Source organism: Gobio gobio, assembly GCF_949357685.1.
Source record: "Gobio gobio genome assembly, chromosome: 10".
Taxonomy (NCBI): domain Eukaryota; kingdom Metazoa; phylum Chordata; class Actinopteri; order Cypriniformes; family Gobionidae; genus Gobio; species Gobio gobio.
Window position 1 is genome coordinate 986,770 of NC_137116.1, and position 17,999 is coordinate 1,004,768.

The window sequence follows — 17,999 nt, forward strand, 5'->3', positions numbered from 1 at the left end:
TTGTGCCATTCAAAAGATTTTCTGATATCAGCCAAAAGTCTTATACACTTAAAAATATATGGATGTCATTTTATTAGATTAAAAAAACAAAGTGGCATTCATTTTAAAGAAAGTTAATCTCAGACAAGTAACATTCTGAGAATATTTGTAGATGCCACTTGGTTTGATATTTTGTATGTAATGCAATGATTTTCAGATATTACAATCAGTCTGGCTTAATTGTCTAAATTCTCTTTATTTCATATCTGCTTTTGTGCTTGTTTTTTTAAATAAATAAAAACAGATTACAGCATTTTTAGTGCAAGTTAATGAAAGGGATGCACATCGCCAGATACCATAGACCCTTTAGATAAACACGTCTATCTTTTGGTCTGTCTGTGGTTAGGCGGGACAAACAGCTTTGATGCTGGCCGTGAGTCATGGGCGGCAGGAGATGGTGCGAGCGCTGCTTGATTGTGGTGCTAATGTGAACATCCAAGATGACGAGGGCTCCACTGCTCTGATGTGTGCAAGTGAACACGGACGAGCTGAGATTGTCTCCTTGCTGCTGGAGCAGCCGGGGTGTGACATTTCAGTCGTGGACAATGTGAGTAAACCACCTTCATACAACCACAATCTATTTGTACATGACACTAAAATATGGACTGTTCCTTTTCGAGAGTTTTTCGACATTTGAAATACTTTATTCAACAATGCAATGAGCTCAGCTTGACCTTCTAATTCAAGTGTCACAAAAAGAAGAGAAATAAATTTAAGCCATGATTTGTTTATTAGCATTGATTCTTTTCTTATTCTTTGCTTATGAGCTCGTCTTACTTGATTGAACTAACAAGACTTTGGGTTAAAAATGCATAGTAACCTTTTTTATTTTCAAAGTTATAATTGAATGCTATAGAAGCTTTTTTTTTTTTAAATCTCACAATTTTGACATTATTTCTCTTAATTGTTACTGTATATTTTCCCACGATATGACTTTTTTTAATTTATCTCACAAATAGATTTTTTTTATTTTGAGGTGCAAGCATATAGATGGTGTATTTAAACATTTTTGATTTTATTGTTCTAAATCATTTCCTGTTGGCCATATACACCAATCTGGCATAACATTATGACCACTGACAGGTGAAGTGAATAACAGATACCCGATTATCTCTTCATCACGGCACATGTTAGTGGGTGGGATATATTAGGCAGCAAGTGAACAGTTTGTCAAGTTGATGTGTTAGAAGCAGGAATAATGCGTAGGGATTGAGTTTGACAAGGGCCAAATTGTGATTGCTAGACAACTGGGTCAGAGCATCTCCAAAACTGCAGCTCTTGTGGGGTGTTCCAGGTCTGCAGTGTTCAGTATCTATCAAAAGTGGTCCAAGGAAGGAACAGTGGTGAACCGGCGACAGGGTCATGGGCGGCCAAGGCTCACTGATGCACGTGGGGAGCGAAGGCTGGCCCGTGTGGTCTGATCAAACAGACGAGCTACTGTAGCTCAAATTGCTCAAGAAGTTAATGCTGGTTCTGATAGAAAGGTATCAGAATACACAGTGCATTGCAGTTTGTTGCGTATGGGGCTGCATAGCCGCAGACCAGTCAGGGTCCCCATGCTGACCCCTGTCCACCACCGAAAGCGCCAACAGTGGGCACGTGAGCATCAGAGATGGACCACGGAGCAATGGAAGAAGGTGGCCTGGTCTGATGAATCACGTTTTCTTTTACATCACGTGGACGGCCGAGTGCGTGTGCGTCGCTTACCTGGGGAACACATGACACCAGAATGCACTATGGGAAGAAGGCAAGCCGGTGGAGGCAGTGTGATGCTTTGGGCAATGTTCTGCTGGGAAACCTTGGGTCCTGCCATCCATGTGGATGTTACTTTGACACATACCACCTACCTAAGCATTGTTGCAGACCATGTACACCTTTTCATGGAAACGGTATTCCCTGGTGGCTGTGGCCTCTTTCAGCAGGATAATGCATCCTGCCACAAAGCAAAAATGGTCCAGGAATGGTTTGAGGAGCACAACGAGTTTGAGGTATTGATTTGACCTCCAAATTCCCCAGATCTCAATCCAATCGAGCATCTGTGGGATGTGCTGAACAAACAAGTCCAATCCATGGAGGCCCCCCATCGTAACTTACAGGACTTAAAGGATCTGCTGCTAACATCATGGTGCCAGATACCACAGCACACCTTCAGGGGTCTAGTGGAGTCCATGCCTCGACGGGTCAGGGCTGTTCTGGCAGCAAAAGGGGACCAACACAATATTAGGAAGGTGGTCATAAAGTTATGCCTGATTGGTGTATGCGGGGGCCCACAGTATTTGCGTATGTTTCCAATCCAGTGCATACGCTTGTTCCATCATAGTAGGATATTGTACTGTATGTTTTCCAGAAAATTATGTCACAGAAGAAATAAGTCACACCCTAAATGTTGCTGGACCTGGTATCCAGTAAAGCATCCAACCCAAGAATGCATTATGAGTAAATGTATGCCCTTTGGCTTCTTTCCTTTAGGATGGCAGTAATGCTCTCTCCATTGCCCTGGAGGCATCCCATAATGACATTGCAGTTCTACTGTATGCCCACATGAATTACTCTAAAGCACAGGCAGAAGTAAGTCCTCTCACACTGACCACTTATGCAGCCAGTTTCTAACTCGTTCAAGTAGAACAAGCAGTTTAATTACTTTTAATGCTCACTTTTTAAAGTGATGTAAGTGAAATGAGATATTAATTCAGTAAAATGTAGGGCGAGACTTGATTTTAGCAGTTTGGGATTAATTGGGTCATGAAAAGTGTGTTACACACCAAAATGGAGACAGATGTGAATGGGAGTTTGTTGAAACAATGCCTAAATAGCTGTTTGGTTACTGGTTAACATTGTTCAACAGTCCATGCAGCACAAATCTGTTGTGCTTCACAAAATGACTGGGAAAAAATGTATTGGTACATTAATTTAAAATGTAATTATTCAAATTGTATCATTCTGGTGAGAAATAAGATTATCATTGTGGTAACTTTAACTTAACTTTTGTGTTTAATCTTTGTTCAGGTATCACCTAAAGCAACCCCCCGGGGCCCGTCCAGTCCTAGGAAAACATGGCCCTCAGAGTGACATGTATGGACACAAAATGGATATAACAACAAGATTAACTAGCTTTACTGGAAGATTAACAATGTATTAATCTTAACAATGTTACAAGTTTATATATATTGTATTCTCTGAATACTTTTTTATCCACATATTTAATGCTCTATAATGCAACATTACAATGTAAAATATTATGTAAACATTAATGTAGGTAAGACCAAGAATTTTACTTACTTTTAATCTTCAACAGGTAGTACATTTATTGTACTACCACGATATCAGTGTTTATATAACATAACGTATTTGAGATGATCACAGCTTAGCTGTAATGTTACTATGATTACATAGTTAACAAACTGAACATTTGTTTTGATTAGCGGTTTAACTAAAATGTTTGGCTCTGCTCAGAAATAGTCAAGTGCAAATCATAATGCAGCAAATTAGAGTGAATCCCCATTGTGGCTTCATAACGCAGGCAACCTGTGACCGCTGTAATTACATGCTGTTTGAAAAAGGGCAGCAGCAAACACCTACATGGACTCCACCCTTGTTTTCTGCCACAGTTCAACATTTATTTTTATCCTCCAATCTAATTGGATAAAACTCAGCCATTACATGCATAGTCTGTCATGTCTGGATCTGATGGTGGTGTTTTTTGTTCCTTGTGATCTGTTCTTTGAACTGAAAGGACATTGTCTGACTTTCAAAAAGAGAAACACTTGCCTTCTAGACATTTGGACCAATCACAGAAGGGGTTTGAACCTAAAAACTGAAAGAAATCAGTCAGGAATAGCTCCAAAACACATTTAGACGAATCAAAACAAGTGGCATTTGAAAGAAAAATAGCACTTTTCAGATGTTAAGCTTAAAATCATGATACTTTGTGGTTGTGAAATGTTAGTAGAACATATTCATAGACATAGTTAATGTGATTAACTAATCTGTGGTTACCCTGTTAGGCACGTAAGATTTATTTTCCATTTATAATTATTTGCTGTCCGCCAGAGTTTGCTTGGTTCATTAAAAGGATAGTTCACCCAAAAATGAAAATTACCCCATGATTTACTCACCCTCAAGCTATCCTAGGTGTATATAACATTCTTCTTTCAGATGAATACAATCAGAGTTATATTAAAAATGTCCTGGCTCTTCCAAACTTTATAATGGCAGTGAATTGCTGTTTCTGTTTTGATCCATAAAAGTGCATCTATCCATCCTAAAAGTGCCCCACATGGCTCCGGGGGGTTAATAAAGGCCTATTGTATTCGCCTGAAAGAAGAATGTACACCTAGGTAAATTATGGGCTAATTTTAATTTTTGGGTGAACTATCCCTTTAACGTCAACAAATACACTGATAACTGAACTCAGCACTTTACACAAATTAAGAAACCAGGTGTTGAGCTAAATACCTGTAAAAGTCTTAAACTAAACTAGAATGTTCACTGTAGATTTCAAATACAGACAATCTTTAATTTTGTCCAAAGATCCTGCAGCAGCACTGTAAACTGGCAAACGTCCTTTAGTTGCTCATTTAATCAAATTTTGATGTATTCAATTGTACTATTTTTACCATACTTTTACAGGTATGGTTTTGTATCATTTTAGGTCTGTCAGTATTTTGTTTATTGTCTATTTTATATGATATCTTTGTTTAAATGACTGTATCATGCTATGCAGCTTTTGCTATTTAACTTTGCATTTTTTCAATGTACAATTAAAGGAAAATTATTGAATGCCAGTTATTCATTAAGAGAATGCACCTACACTACAATAGTGAATTTTGTTATATAAACATATCACACTGACCTATATATCAAAGCCTGGATCATATTAAAACATGAGAAATCTAAATAAAAAAAGATTCACTAAATAGCATTTTCCATCAACAGGTGAACCCACCAGCGTTTGTATGGCCAACTAGTCAAAATGCATGTATTTGATGTCACTAAAGTAGTAAAAAGTTAGCAAAATAATGTCAATAATGGGTTTGGCTGCTTTATAGGATTGAAGAATAGTTGATCAGAACTGAATAATGGATTTCATGATACATGCTGTGTGTCCTTTTGGCATAGTTAAAGGAGTAGTTAACTTTAAAATGAAAATGACCCCATGATTTACTCACCTTCAAGCCATCCTAGGTGTATGACTTTCTTCTTTTTGATGAACACAATCAGAGTTATATTAACAAATATCCGTATTCAAATTATGAAAAAAGCATAACTGGCGTGACGTATCAATACAACGTAGCGCAAGCGTTTTGAACTGAGAGTGGCGTTACACTTTCTTTTTAAATTGAATATGGAAGATGGACTTGCGGAAGCTATATATTTCACTTTATAAAGTTTTAAATATGGATATTTTTCTTACAAAAACCCATCGATTTGCTTCAGAAGGCCTTTATTAACCCCCGGAGCCGTGTGGAGTAGGTTTATAGGAGATGGATGTGCTTTTTTTGAGCTTCAAACTTAATGGACCCCATCACTGTCATTATAAAGCTTGGAAGCATCAGGATATTTATTAATATAACTCTGATTGTGTTCATCAGAAAGAAGAAAGTCATATACACCTTGGATGGCTTGAGGGTGAGTAAATCATGGGGTAATTTTCATTTTAAAGTGAACTAATCCTTTAAGAGTCTTAATGTTGCACCTAAAAGTGGCCTTAAAAGGTCCCGTTTTTCCTGTTTTTTTTAGCTTTGATTGTGTTTACAGTGTGCAATATAACATGTGTTCATGTTTTGCGTGTAAAAAAACAGTATTTTTCACACAATTTACTTATCTGTATCCCGCTGTTTTCACTGTCCTAAAAACGGCTTGAGGATTTCCCTGTTCTATGAAGTCCCTCCTTCAGAAATACGTAACGAGTTCTGATTGTGCCAGCGGTTCCCGTGTTGTGATTCGACAGCAGCTTAGCGCACGTTGCCCGGAAAGGTCATGCCTCTTACCATAACGGGGAGATGCATGTGCTCAAAGTACAGCGTCCCTGAAGGCCAAACAAAGGTGATTTGACTCCGGGATGAAAATAACAGCGTCTCGACCGGTCTCGATGACATGGCGACAAACACACTCTACGAACGCAACACTTCCTCTTCTCCATGTGGGAGAGCAACAAGACCACGCCCCCTTTTTTTGCGTATTCTTGTGGGTGGAGGTTAGTCAACAAACTGTTCTACTGACGTCATTAAAGCAGGATGTACAGGGATGTAGTCCAAACCGGCCGTTCGCTGTAGGCTTTGAAAGGGAACTTCTGTTAAAGAAAATATCTCGCTTGGCATTGAACTTTGAGCTTTATAATTTTACAGGTATTATTTATGCTCTAACAGCAACATTACACACTAAATAAAGTTTGAAAAATGGGATCACGAAGAACAGGACCTTTAACTCGTGGTCTCAGGCTGGACCACAGTCTATTTCTACTGTACTGAAGTTGATCATTACCTCAACCACTAATCTGCACGGTATCTTCATTACAGAGAAATCTCAAGAATTGTATGGTTCTGAATGGCTGCTTAACCACTGTACAGCGTGGCTTTGTCTTTGAAAGGCATGCCTTTTCTCCTTTTCAACTTTGCAAGGAGTGTGGCGGGCCCATCGAGCTCCCGGACACACAAAACACGTGTATGCTGTGCCCATGCCGAATAGGTGCTGGGGGAGTTGTGGTAACACATGCATGTCTCGATGTGCTATCGCCCTGGTTCAACAGGACCATGTACGACCAGGTGATCAGCATGGGCAGTGTTGTCAGATGGAAGGTGGTTACTATGAATGCGTCGTTAAACGGCTGGGGAGCCCTTTATGAAGGTAAGCCGGAGTTTTGGCACCTGGACGAGCATCCAGAAGCAATTTCATATAAACAACACTTTCTCTTATGGGTGGACCTGCGTTTCCTCTCGATACTAGCAGTTCATGTGCTAGGCAGGCTGAACTGCGGGGCGGACATGCTGTCCAGAGAGGGCATTGTTCTCGGAGAGTCTGCACCTGCAGACAGTGAGCTTGATATGGAATCTCTTTGGCGAATCGGAAGTAGATCTCTGCCACAGACGAGAATGCTCACTGCCCTCTGTTCTTCTCTCAGAAGACGACTCCCTTGGACAGGGATGCGTTGTCAAGCTGCTGGCCCAAAAAGACAAAAGTGCTTCCAGCGGTTTCCAGAGCTAATGGACCTGCTTGTAGCCCCTCTATGGCCCATCCCGCTGAGAGACCTCCTCTCGCAAGCAAGGGGCACCATTTGGTATCCCAGGCCAGAGCTTTGGGACTTGCATGTGTGGCAGGTCAGCACGAGTGCCCACTATATGTTTCGCAGCGAGTGTTAAACAAACGAGGACTCCATCAACAAGGCGTTTATACACTCTCAAATGTAATGTGTTCTCAGCCTAGTGTGCAGCAGAGAACCCGGAGAGGTGTGCTATATATGTGATCCTGGCTTTTCTGCAGGACCGGTTGTAAGCTGGAAGTTCACCCTCTAAATTGAAGGTGTATGTGGCCGCTATAGCTGCCATTCATACTGCTATTGAGGGAAGCTCAGATGATTTAATCATCCCCGCCATCATTTGATGCCAGTCTGGGACCTGTTTTTAGTGCTCAGAGCACTGTCAAGCCTCACCTTCGAGCCGCTTAAACGAGAGCACTCTTAACTTGCTCGCATTAAAGGGATAGTTCACCCAAAAATAAAAATTCTGTCACCATTTACTCACCATCAAGTTGTTCCAAACCTGTATGAGTTTCCTTATTTCTGCTGAACACAAAAGAAGATAGAGTGAAGAATGTTTGTAACCAAGCAGATAGAGCAACAATTGACTACCATTAGGAAAAAAAATACTATGGTAGTCAATAGTTGCTCTATCTGCTTTGTTACAAACATTCTTCTCTCTATCTTCTTTTGTGTTCAGCAGAACAAAGAAACTCATACAGGTTTGGAACAACTTGAGGGTGAGTAAATGATGACAGAATTTACATTTTTGGGTGAACTATCCCTTTAAGATGGTGCTGATGCTCGCTTTGGCATATGGGAAGAGAGTCGGAGATCTGCATGCTCTTTCAATTAATGCTGCTTGCATGGAGCTAGGAGCAAATGACTGTGTGGTAATACTTACACCTGGAGACGTGGTTATAAGTGCTCTTAACACCATTCAGAGCTCAGGTGATAAGCATTTGATTCTCCCAACATGACTACAGGCAAAGGAGCTGACAAATACTCGCTGTGCCCTGCGTGCTTATGTGGATAGATCCAGTAATTTTCACCAGTCAGAGCAGCTGTTCATCTCCCTCGAAGGTACTAAGAAAGGCTACCCGGTGTCAAAGCAGAGGCTTTCGCACTGGACAGCTGAAGCTATCCACCTGGCTTATGCTTCTCAGGGAGCGGATTGCTCGATAGGTGTTCGTGTCCAGAGGGGGGCACAGGGATGTCCAGCCCCCAAACCCCCCTCTGGTGCCAGGCCTGGTTTTGTGTTTTTTGCTGCATTCACACTGAAAACCAATGCTGCCTCTGTCTTTTTGACTCTCAGTGGGCATAACTGCAGTCACTCCGGCCGACAGTGACGTCACGTGCATACCCTCTATATAGCGTTTGTCTCCAAACATTGCTCGAGTGGCATTGGCTATTACAGCTGCATTAGTGCGATTCAATCAGGCTTCAGCGAGGAGCTAGTGAGGGAATGTCTCATTCCCAACTCCTGGAACCATTGTTACGTTAATTAACCCAAGATGTTAACCTCTGAAATAACCACGGAAATACTTGACAGTGACATCACAAAGATGAAAAAATTCAGAACAAATTAGTTTTGCAGTTAAAGGGATAGTTCAACCAAAAATGTCATTCCAAACCCGTAAGACTTTCATTCATCTTCAAAACAAAGATATTTGAATGAAATCAGAGAAATTTCTGTCCCTCCACTGACAGTCCACATAACTACCATTTTAACGCTTCAAAAAGTTAATAGAGATCATAAAACTAATGCAAATACATTTTCTGAAGAGACACAATCACTTTTTATGAAGAACAGATTGTGGTAAATGGAAGCTCAAGCATGTTTGCTTGATGTGCAAGAATCAATGAGGTTCATTCTTGTGTGTTATGCAGCACATTTGAGCTTCCATGAGAACCAATAAGGTTTGTCCTTATGCATCTGGTTGAGCTTTTTTTTAAGTCTATGGTTGATCTTATTTGTGAATAAAGGACTAAATTAAAATCGATCGAGAGCTTTAAAAAATTTGGACTAAACTGCTCCATTCATATGGATTCGTTTTACAATTTCTATGGACATTTTGTAGTGTCAACAGGGTAGTTGTGTGGACTGTCGAAGGAGGGACAAAAATCTCTTAATTTTAAAATACCTTAATTTTTGTTTCGAAGATGTTTGGAATTACATATGGGTGAGTGATTGATAATTCTTTTTCATTTTTGGTTGAAAAATAAGTTTTAATGAATGGACTGGGTGGACTAAAGGACTGACCAAATAAAGTCAGGATGTAGTATCTAGCTCCACCTCCATTTCTTCCCAGTTTATATGTGACCCTGGACCAAGTCAATAAATTGAGATTTATACATCTGAAAGCTGAATAAATAAGCTTTCCATTGATGTATGGTTTGATATGAAAGGAAAATATTTGGTCGAGATACTATTTGAAAATCTAGGATCTGAGGGTGCAAACAAATCGAAATATTGAGAAAATTGCCTTTAAAGTTGTCCAAATGAAGTCCTTAGCAATACATATTACTAATAATACATTTTTTTACGGAAGGATATTTAGAACATTTCTTCATGGAACAATCTTTACTTAATATCCTAATGATTTTTGGCATAAAAGAAAAATGTATAATTAATCCAGGGCCACATATCACTATCCAGGATTCCAGACAGACTTCACTGACAGTTACTGAACTGAATTGAAATGCTGAATTAAACTGAGCTGAACACTATTCGGTAGAGCTGCTTTACAGCTGAAATTTATATTTATATATATATATATATATTACAACCTCACTTATTTCTGAATTGTATAGCGGGCTATATAAATAAACACTGAACTCACCTTTCACGAATCCAACATTTTGAGTCCCTTAGAAATACATAATTCAAAAGGCTTGAAATGAAAGGAATAGCTACTTTGATTAAAACAGCATACAAGACAGATGGCCACAACTTCATAAAAAATATGTTCCTTTAATAATACACACTTAAAATATGAACTGCAGGTAGTAGTGTGGTGTCCTTACGTGAGAGCCACACGAGTGTGGCTAACAGTGACGCTGGAATTCATGTTGGACCGAAACACAACTGCATTCATAGCACTGAAAAAGCTTAAGTTAAATGAGCAGTTAACAGGAAAGGGGGAGGGGCGGTAAGAGCATTTCTGTATGTACGTGTAGAAATCCAGTCTCTGTATTCTGATAAGCCACTAACTACAAATTTAAAAAATAAAGACACATTTGGCAACATAATCAGTGTTCCAAAGGGAGTCGGAAAAGAAACATTACCTAGGTGTGGCACATAATCCAAAATCTGTTTAATGAGGTTAATGAGCTACTGGGTTCTTCTCCGTTCTCAGACGTGTCCTTTCTGTTAAAAGTGTGCTGACATGCGCAAAATTACACGAAGTTTGAGGACAAGTCTGTTTCTGGCTGCTGCAAAGACACTCCTTCCAGAAAGAGTGTGAGAAAGCAAAAGATGGGTTCAGGGACCAGTGAGGGCTGTATTCTGTCATTCCTGATGAAGGAAGTGGAGGAGGGTGGAAATAGAGAAGGCCCTCATCTGAATCAGAGGTGCTGTTGGAGGAAGTACAGTAGCATGATCTCGTAGTGCTCTCCGGACTCAGGACAGCGAATGCTGTGTCTCTCATTGGGGTAGATCTATGGAGAAAACGTATGATAAAATATGTGGTCGAGGGGAAAAAAACCATACTAACATTATAAATGTGTAGCTTTAATACTCCGTTTTCAGACCTGTAGCTGATATGGCTTTCCTGCACGGATGAGTTGAGACACCAGGAAGTTGGTGTGGAAAAAGTGCACGTTTTCATCAAGGAACCCATGTAAAATCAGTAATCGGTTTGGCCTAGAAAATAAATAAATAGAAAAAAACAAAGGAAAAAAAGTTAGTAGCTAGTTAGCACAGTGTAAAGATTAACAATTGCTCTAATAATACATCCTGAGAGAAGTTATATAGTTTGATTGAACTGGAGAGATTCATATCTTCAAGATGAAATTTACCTAGATTCAAAAACTTTTGAGAGGGTATTTTAATCCTATAAATCCTATTATATCATATCAAAACCTGTTGTACAACATCTTCTAAATGCCTCATTTCATCTGATTTATAGTTTATATATTTTAGGCCTTTTAGTATAATTGAAAAAATGTCCACCTTCAGGTTGTTGTTCACATGTCTTTGCTGTGAAATCTAAAAAAATATTGAAAAATGTAATATTTTACTATGAACACTTACTGATCTGAAGCAACTTAATTATCCACATTTCTTTAGATTTTTTTTTTTTATACATCTTTAAATCATCATTGTGTTGTAATGTATTGCATTATATGTAGTGACGCAACCTTCACAATAAAAACTACAGATTTGATCATAAAACTAAGCATTTAAATATCATCTTAAGACATTATTGGGAAATATAGAGTGACAACTGATATTTATCTGCATTTTTTGCAAGTAGTGCTATTAAAGTGTTATAAAGATCTCACTGATTACAATGCAAGCTATCGGAATTTCATCTCAGGGTTCCCACTCTTTTCTTGAAATGATTTTCCAGGACTTTTCCAGGACATTTTCAAGACTTTTTCAGCTGCTACAGTGCGAGTCAAGTTATCACAACTAAGGCTGGGCGATATACCGATATTATCACATCGAGACATATTTTGAAACAGATGTGATATTGTACCTATACCGTTATATCTGTATTATAGTTGTGCAAAGATTGTTGTCTTTCACAATGCCACCTGCTTTCCTCTACATGCAATGCCACACTACTAAAACAGAAGTTATTCTCTACTTTAGTTCATACACTGCTATTTTACTTGCTGAGTCAAATCTCTCACAGTCAAGCTGTATTCGCAATCAGTCACTAACGTTAGAAAATATTAACTATTATCGGACTTCTAATTTAATTGCATCTGCATCAAAAATATATTTCCTGCAAAGGTATGAGATTGAGTGACGACACGCCCACAGCTCTCCACTGCTCCTCTGTCACTCAACAGAGAGAGGGAGAAAAACCTCTCACTCGATATACTACGATACAGCAACACTCTTTAACAGAAAGTCGCTAGCTTTGGCCCTTCTTTGGATAAATAAATCCTTACTTGGGTCTGAAAAATCAATAAATCTAGCAACAAAGACAGATGAAAACACTGGGAAGCAGAACTGTTCTAAGGAAATTAGCAATTTGATTGGTTTGTAGCGTCACCAGACCTGCCAACTTCGTCAAAATATTTTGAGTACCGCTTTTTTTTTTTGCAGACTTTTGCAACTCCATTACATTGCACGCAGTAATTTCCCCATTCACTGGCTAGAAATTGGTTATAAAAAAAACAAACAATAAAACCTATATTTTTGATTACAAAATATAGACATTTTGTACTGTACTGGCCACAATCTTTAAATGTTTTTTGCCCTCCACATGGCGTCAACAGTCTGCAAAACACACACACACACACACACAGGTGGCGGTAAGTCACTGTCTTTATGAGTGAGTGAGTCATTCATTCATTCATTCATTCATTCAGTAACGAAAGAAAGTGGCTGTATTTATGAACGGATCATTGAATCTCACGATTCGTTCAAACTAAGCCACATATTCGTTCACGAATCACCGCTGTGTGCTGCAGTTCTGCTGTGGCTTTCGTTGCAAAATAGAGCAATTATAGGCTACTTACAATACTGTTTTAAATGTAGTAACGTTACATCATCACTTAACAAAAGTTACCCTTAGCTTGTTGAACTGTTATATAAAATCAATGTCATTTTTGAAATCGTGTGGATATTCGGGAAACATTGCATTCTTGCTTGTATAATATGATCAACATTAAAAACACTGCTGTATCAGCCTGCATTTTGATCGCAGATTTAATCGCACAAACAGCGCAATCGGCTCGTGACAGAACACAGACCGACTGAATGACACATTAATTTAAGTAGAAAATCTCAAATGAAGATCGCTGAACTCCAGCTTACTTGTCTGTGTTTTCTGATCATCCGCGCTTCTTCAACAGTGTAGAGAGTGCACGCACGCGTATGGTTGCCAGATACTATTGAAAAGACAGTAGAAACGTGTTCTTTTAACAGAAAAGCTCTGCCTGGGGGATTAATTATTTCAATCTGGCAACCGTAAGCATGAACGCTCGTAGAAACAGAATGTAATGTGTTGTCTAATTTATTCGGCAAAATAAGTGGTTTTGGTCAAGTTTGGTCAAAAAATGTTTATACACATTTCAGTCTCGTCTTATTTCGTCAACGATATTGCATGTGTTATTAGTCACAGTTATCGCTTAATGACGTGGGTGTCGTCTCTCATCGTCTTGTCTCCTTAGTCAGGGAAAAAAAGGTCGTCAACGAACATTTTTCATCATAGTTTTTGTTAACGAAATTAACACTGGTTGTCAGACAGGAGTACCGCACGTGCACATTTGCCACAGAACTCACAATGTCCGTAGTTTAGAGGGGCAAGTACTACCTGCGTACCGAGAAGTCAAATTGCGTACTTGCTTGAAAACAGACATTCAAGCGTAAAATGTTTAACTCGTTTAAGGAGGGAAAATTATTTTCCAGGACAACGAAAAACGTTTCCAGGACATTTGACTTTTTCCCCCATTTTCCATGTGTTTTCCAGGACTGGAAAATTGGTTTTTCATTTTCCAGGTTTGCCAGGACGCGTGGGAATCTTATACTTTTGCTATATAAATTTCAGAAATCTGCTTATTTTTGCTCAGTTGGCACATCTGAATAATATTGAGGCGTTTCTTTCTTTCTCTCTTCTCGAGTATGACCTTCATATTCTCATATATCATCCATCAGGCTTTCATGGCTCAAATAGCATTAAATATGATACTCAACTACAACTACAAGATTTTCTGACCATTATAACAAAATCCAAGCAACATTAGTTGCTGGGTATTTTTTAAAAGGTAAGAAGATAATCACTAAGATGAAGTTGTACGCCAAGAACACCTAATCAGGGTGAAACTAAATGTTGCACGTCCTCTGGCCTGAGCCACAGTAACTCACTCGTTGGGAAGTTTGTCGACGTGCAGGGCGACGGAGCCCGCCTCATATCCCTGCTGGTTATTTTCAGGCACATCCATGTAGCGTTCGGTGTAGCCAGTATCGTATGCCATCCACACCGTCACAGGAGCTCCTGCTATGGCCACCTGGAGCACAGAATGGGTAACTTGGTTAACACATGATGAGAATAAAACCACAGATACTAATTTTAGTCTCAAAGTACACACGTTTTAAAATGTTTATTCCTTTTATCAAAAATACAGCTCTTATATTTTATTTTAGTAATTCCAAAAGCATAAAAAAAGCTAATTAAGCATGATTAAAATTTCAAAAAAGCAACAAAATTCAGCAATTCAATCTCTAGCCAAGGTGCATTGGAGATGCCACCTGCTGGTGAAAGCACATACATGGGTGGGGTTGAGGGACAGTTGAGCAAATAGAAAAAAGAAAATTTAAGAAGACGACATAACACTGGGGGAGTTGTAAATCTAACCTTGAAGATGTTTGGCCTGTGAATGAGGCCCATGAGAGAGAGGAATCCTCCATAAGACCAACCATGGATGGCAACCCGACTCAAGTCTATGAACTTGTACTTCTCAGCCACAAACTGAAGCCCCTCCACCTGATCTTCGATCTCCACCTGCCCCTGAGGTTAAGGAGAAAATAACAGTAATATGAATAAAGATTTAGTACCTTACCTAAAGCCTGGTTTCTTTCAAATACATCAACCATTTTAAAACACATACACATACAGGTGCTGGTCATATAATTAGAAAATCATCAAGTTGATTTATTTCACTAATTCCATTCAAAAAGTGAAACTTGTATATTATATTCATTCCTTACGCACAGACTGATATATTTCAAATGTTTATTTCTTTTAATTTTGATGATTATAACAGACAACTAAGGAAAAGCCCAAAATTCAGTATCTTAGAAAATTGGAATATTGTGAAAAGGTTCAAAATTGAAGACACCTGGTGCCACACTCTAATCAGCTAATTAACTCAAAACACCTGCAAATGCCTTTAAATGGTCTCTCTGTCTAGCCGACCATTGACACCTTGCACAAGGAGGGCAAAACACAAAAGGTCATTGCAAAAGAGGCTGGCTAAATCAACTTTTTGATGATATTCTAATTATATGACCAGCACCTGTATATATATATGTTCTGGGTGAATGTTAGGTGGTTGCTTACTGGTCCAACAGCCTATCATTTATTTATACAATTTTAAAATGTAATTAATAAGCAGTTAGTCATGTCCCAATACAAGTTATCATACAAACTGGCTTAATATCACATCTAAGTGACCTTCAATAAGCAGTGATAGAAATATGAGTTGGGAAGAATTGAAGGCATCTAATTCAGTCTTTGACTGCGAGTAACAAGTGAGATCATATGTCTGAGCCAGTGTGAGCTGTCACTCAGTAATCATTTTAACACCTTAACATTTCATGACCAATCATTCTAGCAACTTAAATTGTAGCATGATCATATTTGTGTCTATATAAAGCATTTATGCAACCTGCTTTCAACACCTGTTGGCTGACCTTTTATAAGCAGACAATAATGTGTTAAAAGTGAGAATGTTTTTATGTCAGGTTCTGAAAGAACTCGCATGCCAAAAGATCATGGGTCAGCTAATGAATATTGCTAAATTTACACTGCAAATGCAGCATAGAAGTGTTTCTGAAGTGGCATTTAGGTGTCCTCACACGAACTGTTTAAAGCTGCACAAAGGTGGCATAAATGCATTTACACACCAATTACAACTGTATACTTTGATACTAGTGGCTGAGGAGGGTCAGAGCAGGCATAATTTAGTCTGGCTTTCATGCAGCATTACATCTTTACACTGAATTTTGGCACAGAGCAGCGGGGTTTATGAATTAAAAACAAAAAACACATGCATGGATTAATTGTTCACAATAAGATCTATAATATGCATTTGGAAAATAAGTTGGTTAGGTAAAAAAAAAATAAGGTTAGTTTCATTTTCCGACTTTAACTCTGTTGTGTAAAGACACCTTATTATATTGTTGCTGTCGGGTAGAAATCTATCTCAATGTTGTGTCATTTTTAAAAAAATGTTTTATAAATAATTACTATTGGCTAGCATCTGTCTGTGGGTTTTGCAAATATTTCACCAATAAAAAAACTTTAAAATGAGCTTGTGACTAAACCTCCAAACTCCACTGGATCCTAAAACTGTAAAACCTCATAAAACCGCCTCTATCGTGCGCAGTTTGGACCGTCTCTGCTTTTTTGTAATGCAAAGGTAAATAAAGAATAAGTACAGCCTTTTCTTTACTCAAGAAACACTATACATCTTAAGGCTAATGATTTTTTTTGTATTTGAGGAGTGGAGAAGAGCATCTTAGTCTAGCATCTGTTGTTGAGTCATGGCCAATACTGTCTTAAATAGCCTGTGTGTATCTTTAATAACATGGGATTTTGGCCAAATGACAGAAAAAGCTGAGCGCCCACATAGCCACAATAAACTTTATAACCTGTAAAATGATGAAAACATAATGTGATGCATTTACTGCCTCATGCAGCTTTTTTAAATGACAAACAAAACGCACACTATATTGCCAAAAGTATTGGGACACACCTCCAAATCATTGAATTCAGGTATTCCAATCACTTCCACGGCCACAGGTATATAAAATCAAGCACCTAGGCATGCAGACTGCTTCTACAAACATTTGTGAAAGAATGAGTCACTCTCAGGAGCTCAGTGAAATCAAGCGTGGTACCGTGATAGGTTGCCACCTGTGTAATCAGTCCATTCGTGAGATTTCCTCACTAATAAATATTCCATGGTCAACTGTTAGTGGTATTATAAAAAAGTGGAAGCAATTGGGAACAACAGCAACTCAGCCACAAAGTGGTAGGCCACGTAAAATCACAGAGCAGGGTCAGCGCATGATGAGGTGCACAGTGCGCAGAAGTCGTCAACTTTCTGCGGAGACAATAGCTACAGACCTACAAACATTGTGTGGCCTTTAGATTAGCTCAAGAACAGTGCGTAGAGAGCTTCATGGAATGGGTTTCCATGGCCGAGTGGCATGGCAGTGGTATAAAGCATGCTGCCATTGGACTCTAGAGCAGTGGAGACATGTTCTCTGGAGTGATGAATCACGCTTCTCTGTCTGGCAATCCAACGGTCGAGTCTGGGTTTGCCAGGAGAATGGTAATTGCCTGACCGCATTGTGCCAAGTGTAAAGTTTGGTGGAGGGGGATTATGGTGTGGGTTTGTTTTTCAGGGGTTGGGCTTGGCCCCTTAGTTCTAGTGAAAAGAACTCTTAATGCTTTAGCATACCAAGACATTTTGGACAATTTCATGCTCCCAACTTTGTGGGAACAGTTTGGGGATGGCACCTTCCTGTTCCAACAAGATTGTGCACCATTGCACAAAGCAAGGTACATAAAGACATGGATGAGCGAGTTTGGTGTGGGCCAACTCCATATCAAACCCTTTGGACTAAGAATGGGATGTCATTAAAGTTCATGTACATGTAAAGGCAGGCGTCCCAAAATGTTTGGAAATGTCCGAAATTCACTGGTCAAAACTCCATTAGAGCTTGATTTTGGTAAAATGTTAATATCATTATGACACCAGGGTTTTTTCTGGGTCAAAAATGGTCTTCCGCGGTGGCTGACAGACATGGTCATCCACA

General features: G+C 39.0%; 2 protein-coding genes across 3 annotated transcripts in view; one reads left to right on the forward strand and one right to left on the reverse strand.

Moving 5' to 3' along the window:
* The window catches only part of kank3 (KN motif and ankyrin repeat domains 3), a 30,841-nt gene extending 26,023 nt beyond the window's left edge, over nt 1-4,818 (forward strand). Inside the window, exons 9-11 of the mRNA XM_079827494.1 lie at nt 386-586; nt 2,509-2,607; nt 3,046-4,818. Of these exons, the coding sequence (XP_079683620.1) occupies nt 386-586; nt 2,509-2,607; nt 3,046-3,108 (363 nt within the window). The 3' untranslated portion in view covers nt 3,109-4,818. The remainder of the gene's footprint in view (nt 1-385; nt 587-2,508; nt 2,608-3,045) is intronic.
* Nucleotides 4,819-10,229: 5,411 nt separating this feature from the next.
* The window catches only part of dpp9 (dipeptidyl-peptidase 9), a 45,303-nt gene continuing 37,533 nt past the window's right edge, over nt 10,230-17,999 (reverse strand). For both annotated transcript variants that reach the window (XM_079827634.1, XM_079827633.1), the window contains exons 18-21: nt 14,809-14,961; nt 14,319-14,461; nt 11,027-11,138; nt 10,230-10,933 (exon numbers count right to left, since the gene is read on the reverse strand). In XM_079827634.1, the coding sequence (XP_079683760.1) occupies nt 10,841-10,933; nt 11,027-11,138; nt 14,319-14,461; nt 14,809-14,961 (501 nt within the window). In that variant the 3' untranslated portion in view covers nt 10,230-10,840. The remainder of the gene's footprint in view (nt 10,934-11,026; nt 11,139-14,318; nt 14,462-14,808; nt 14,962-17,999) is intronic.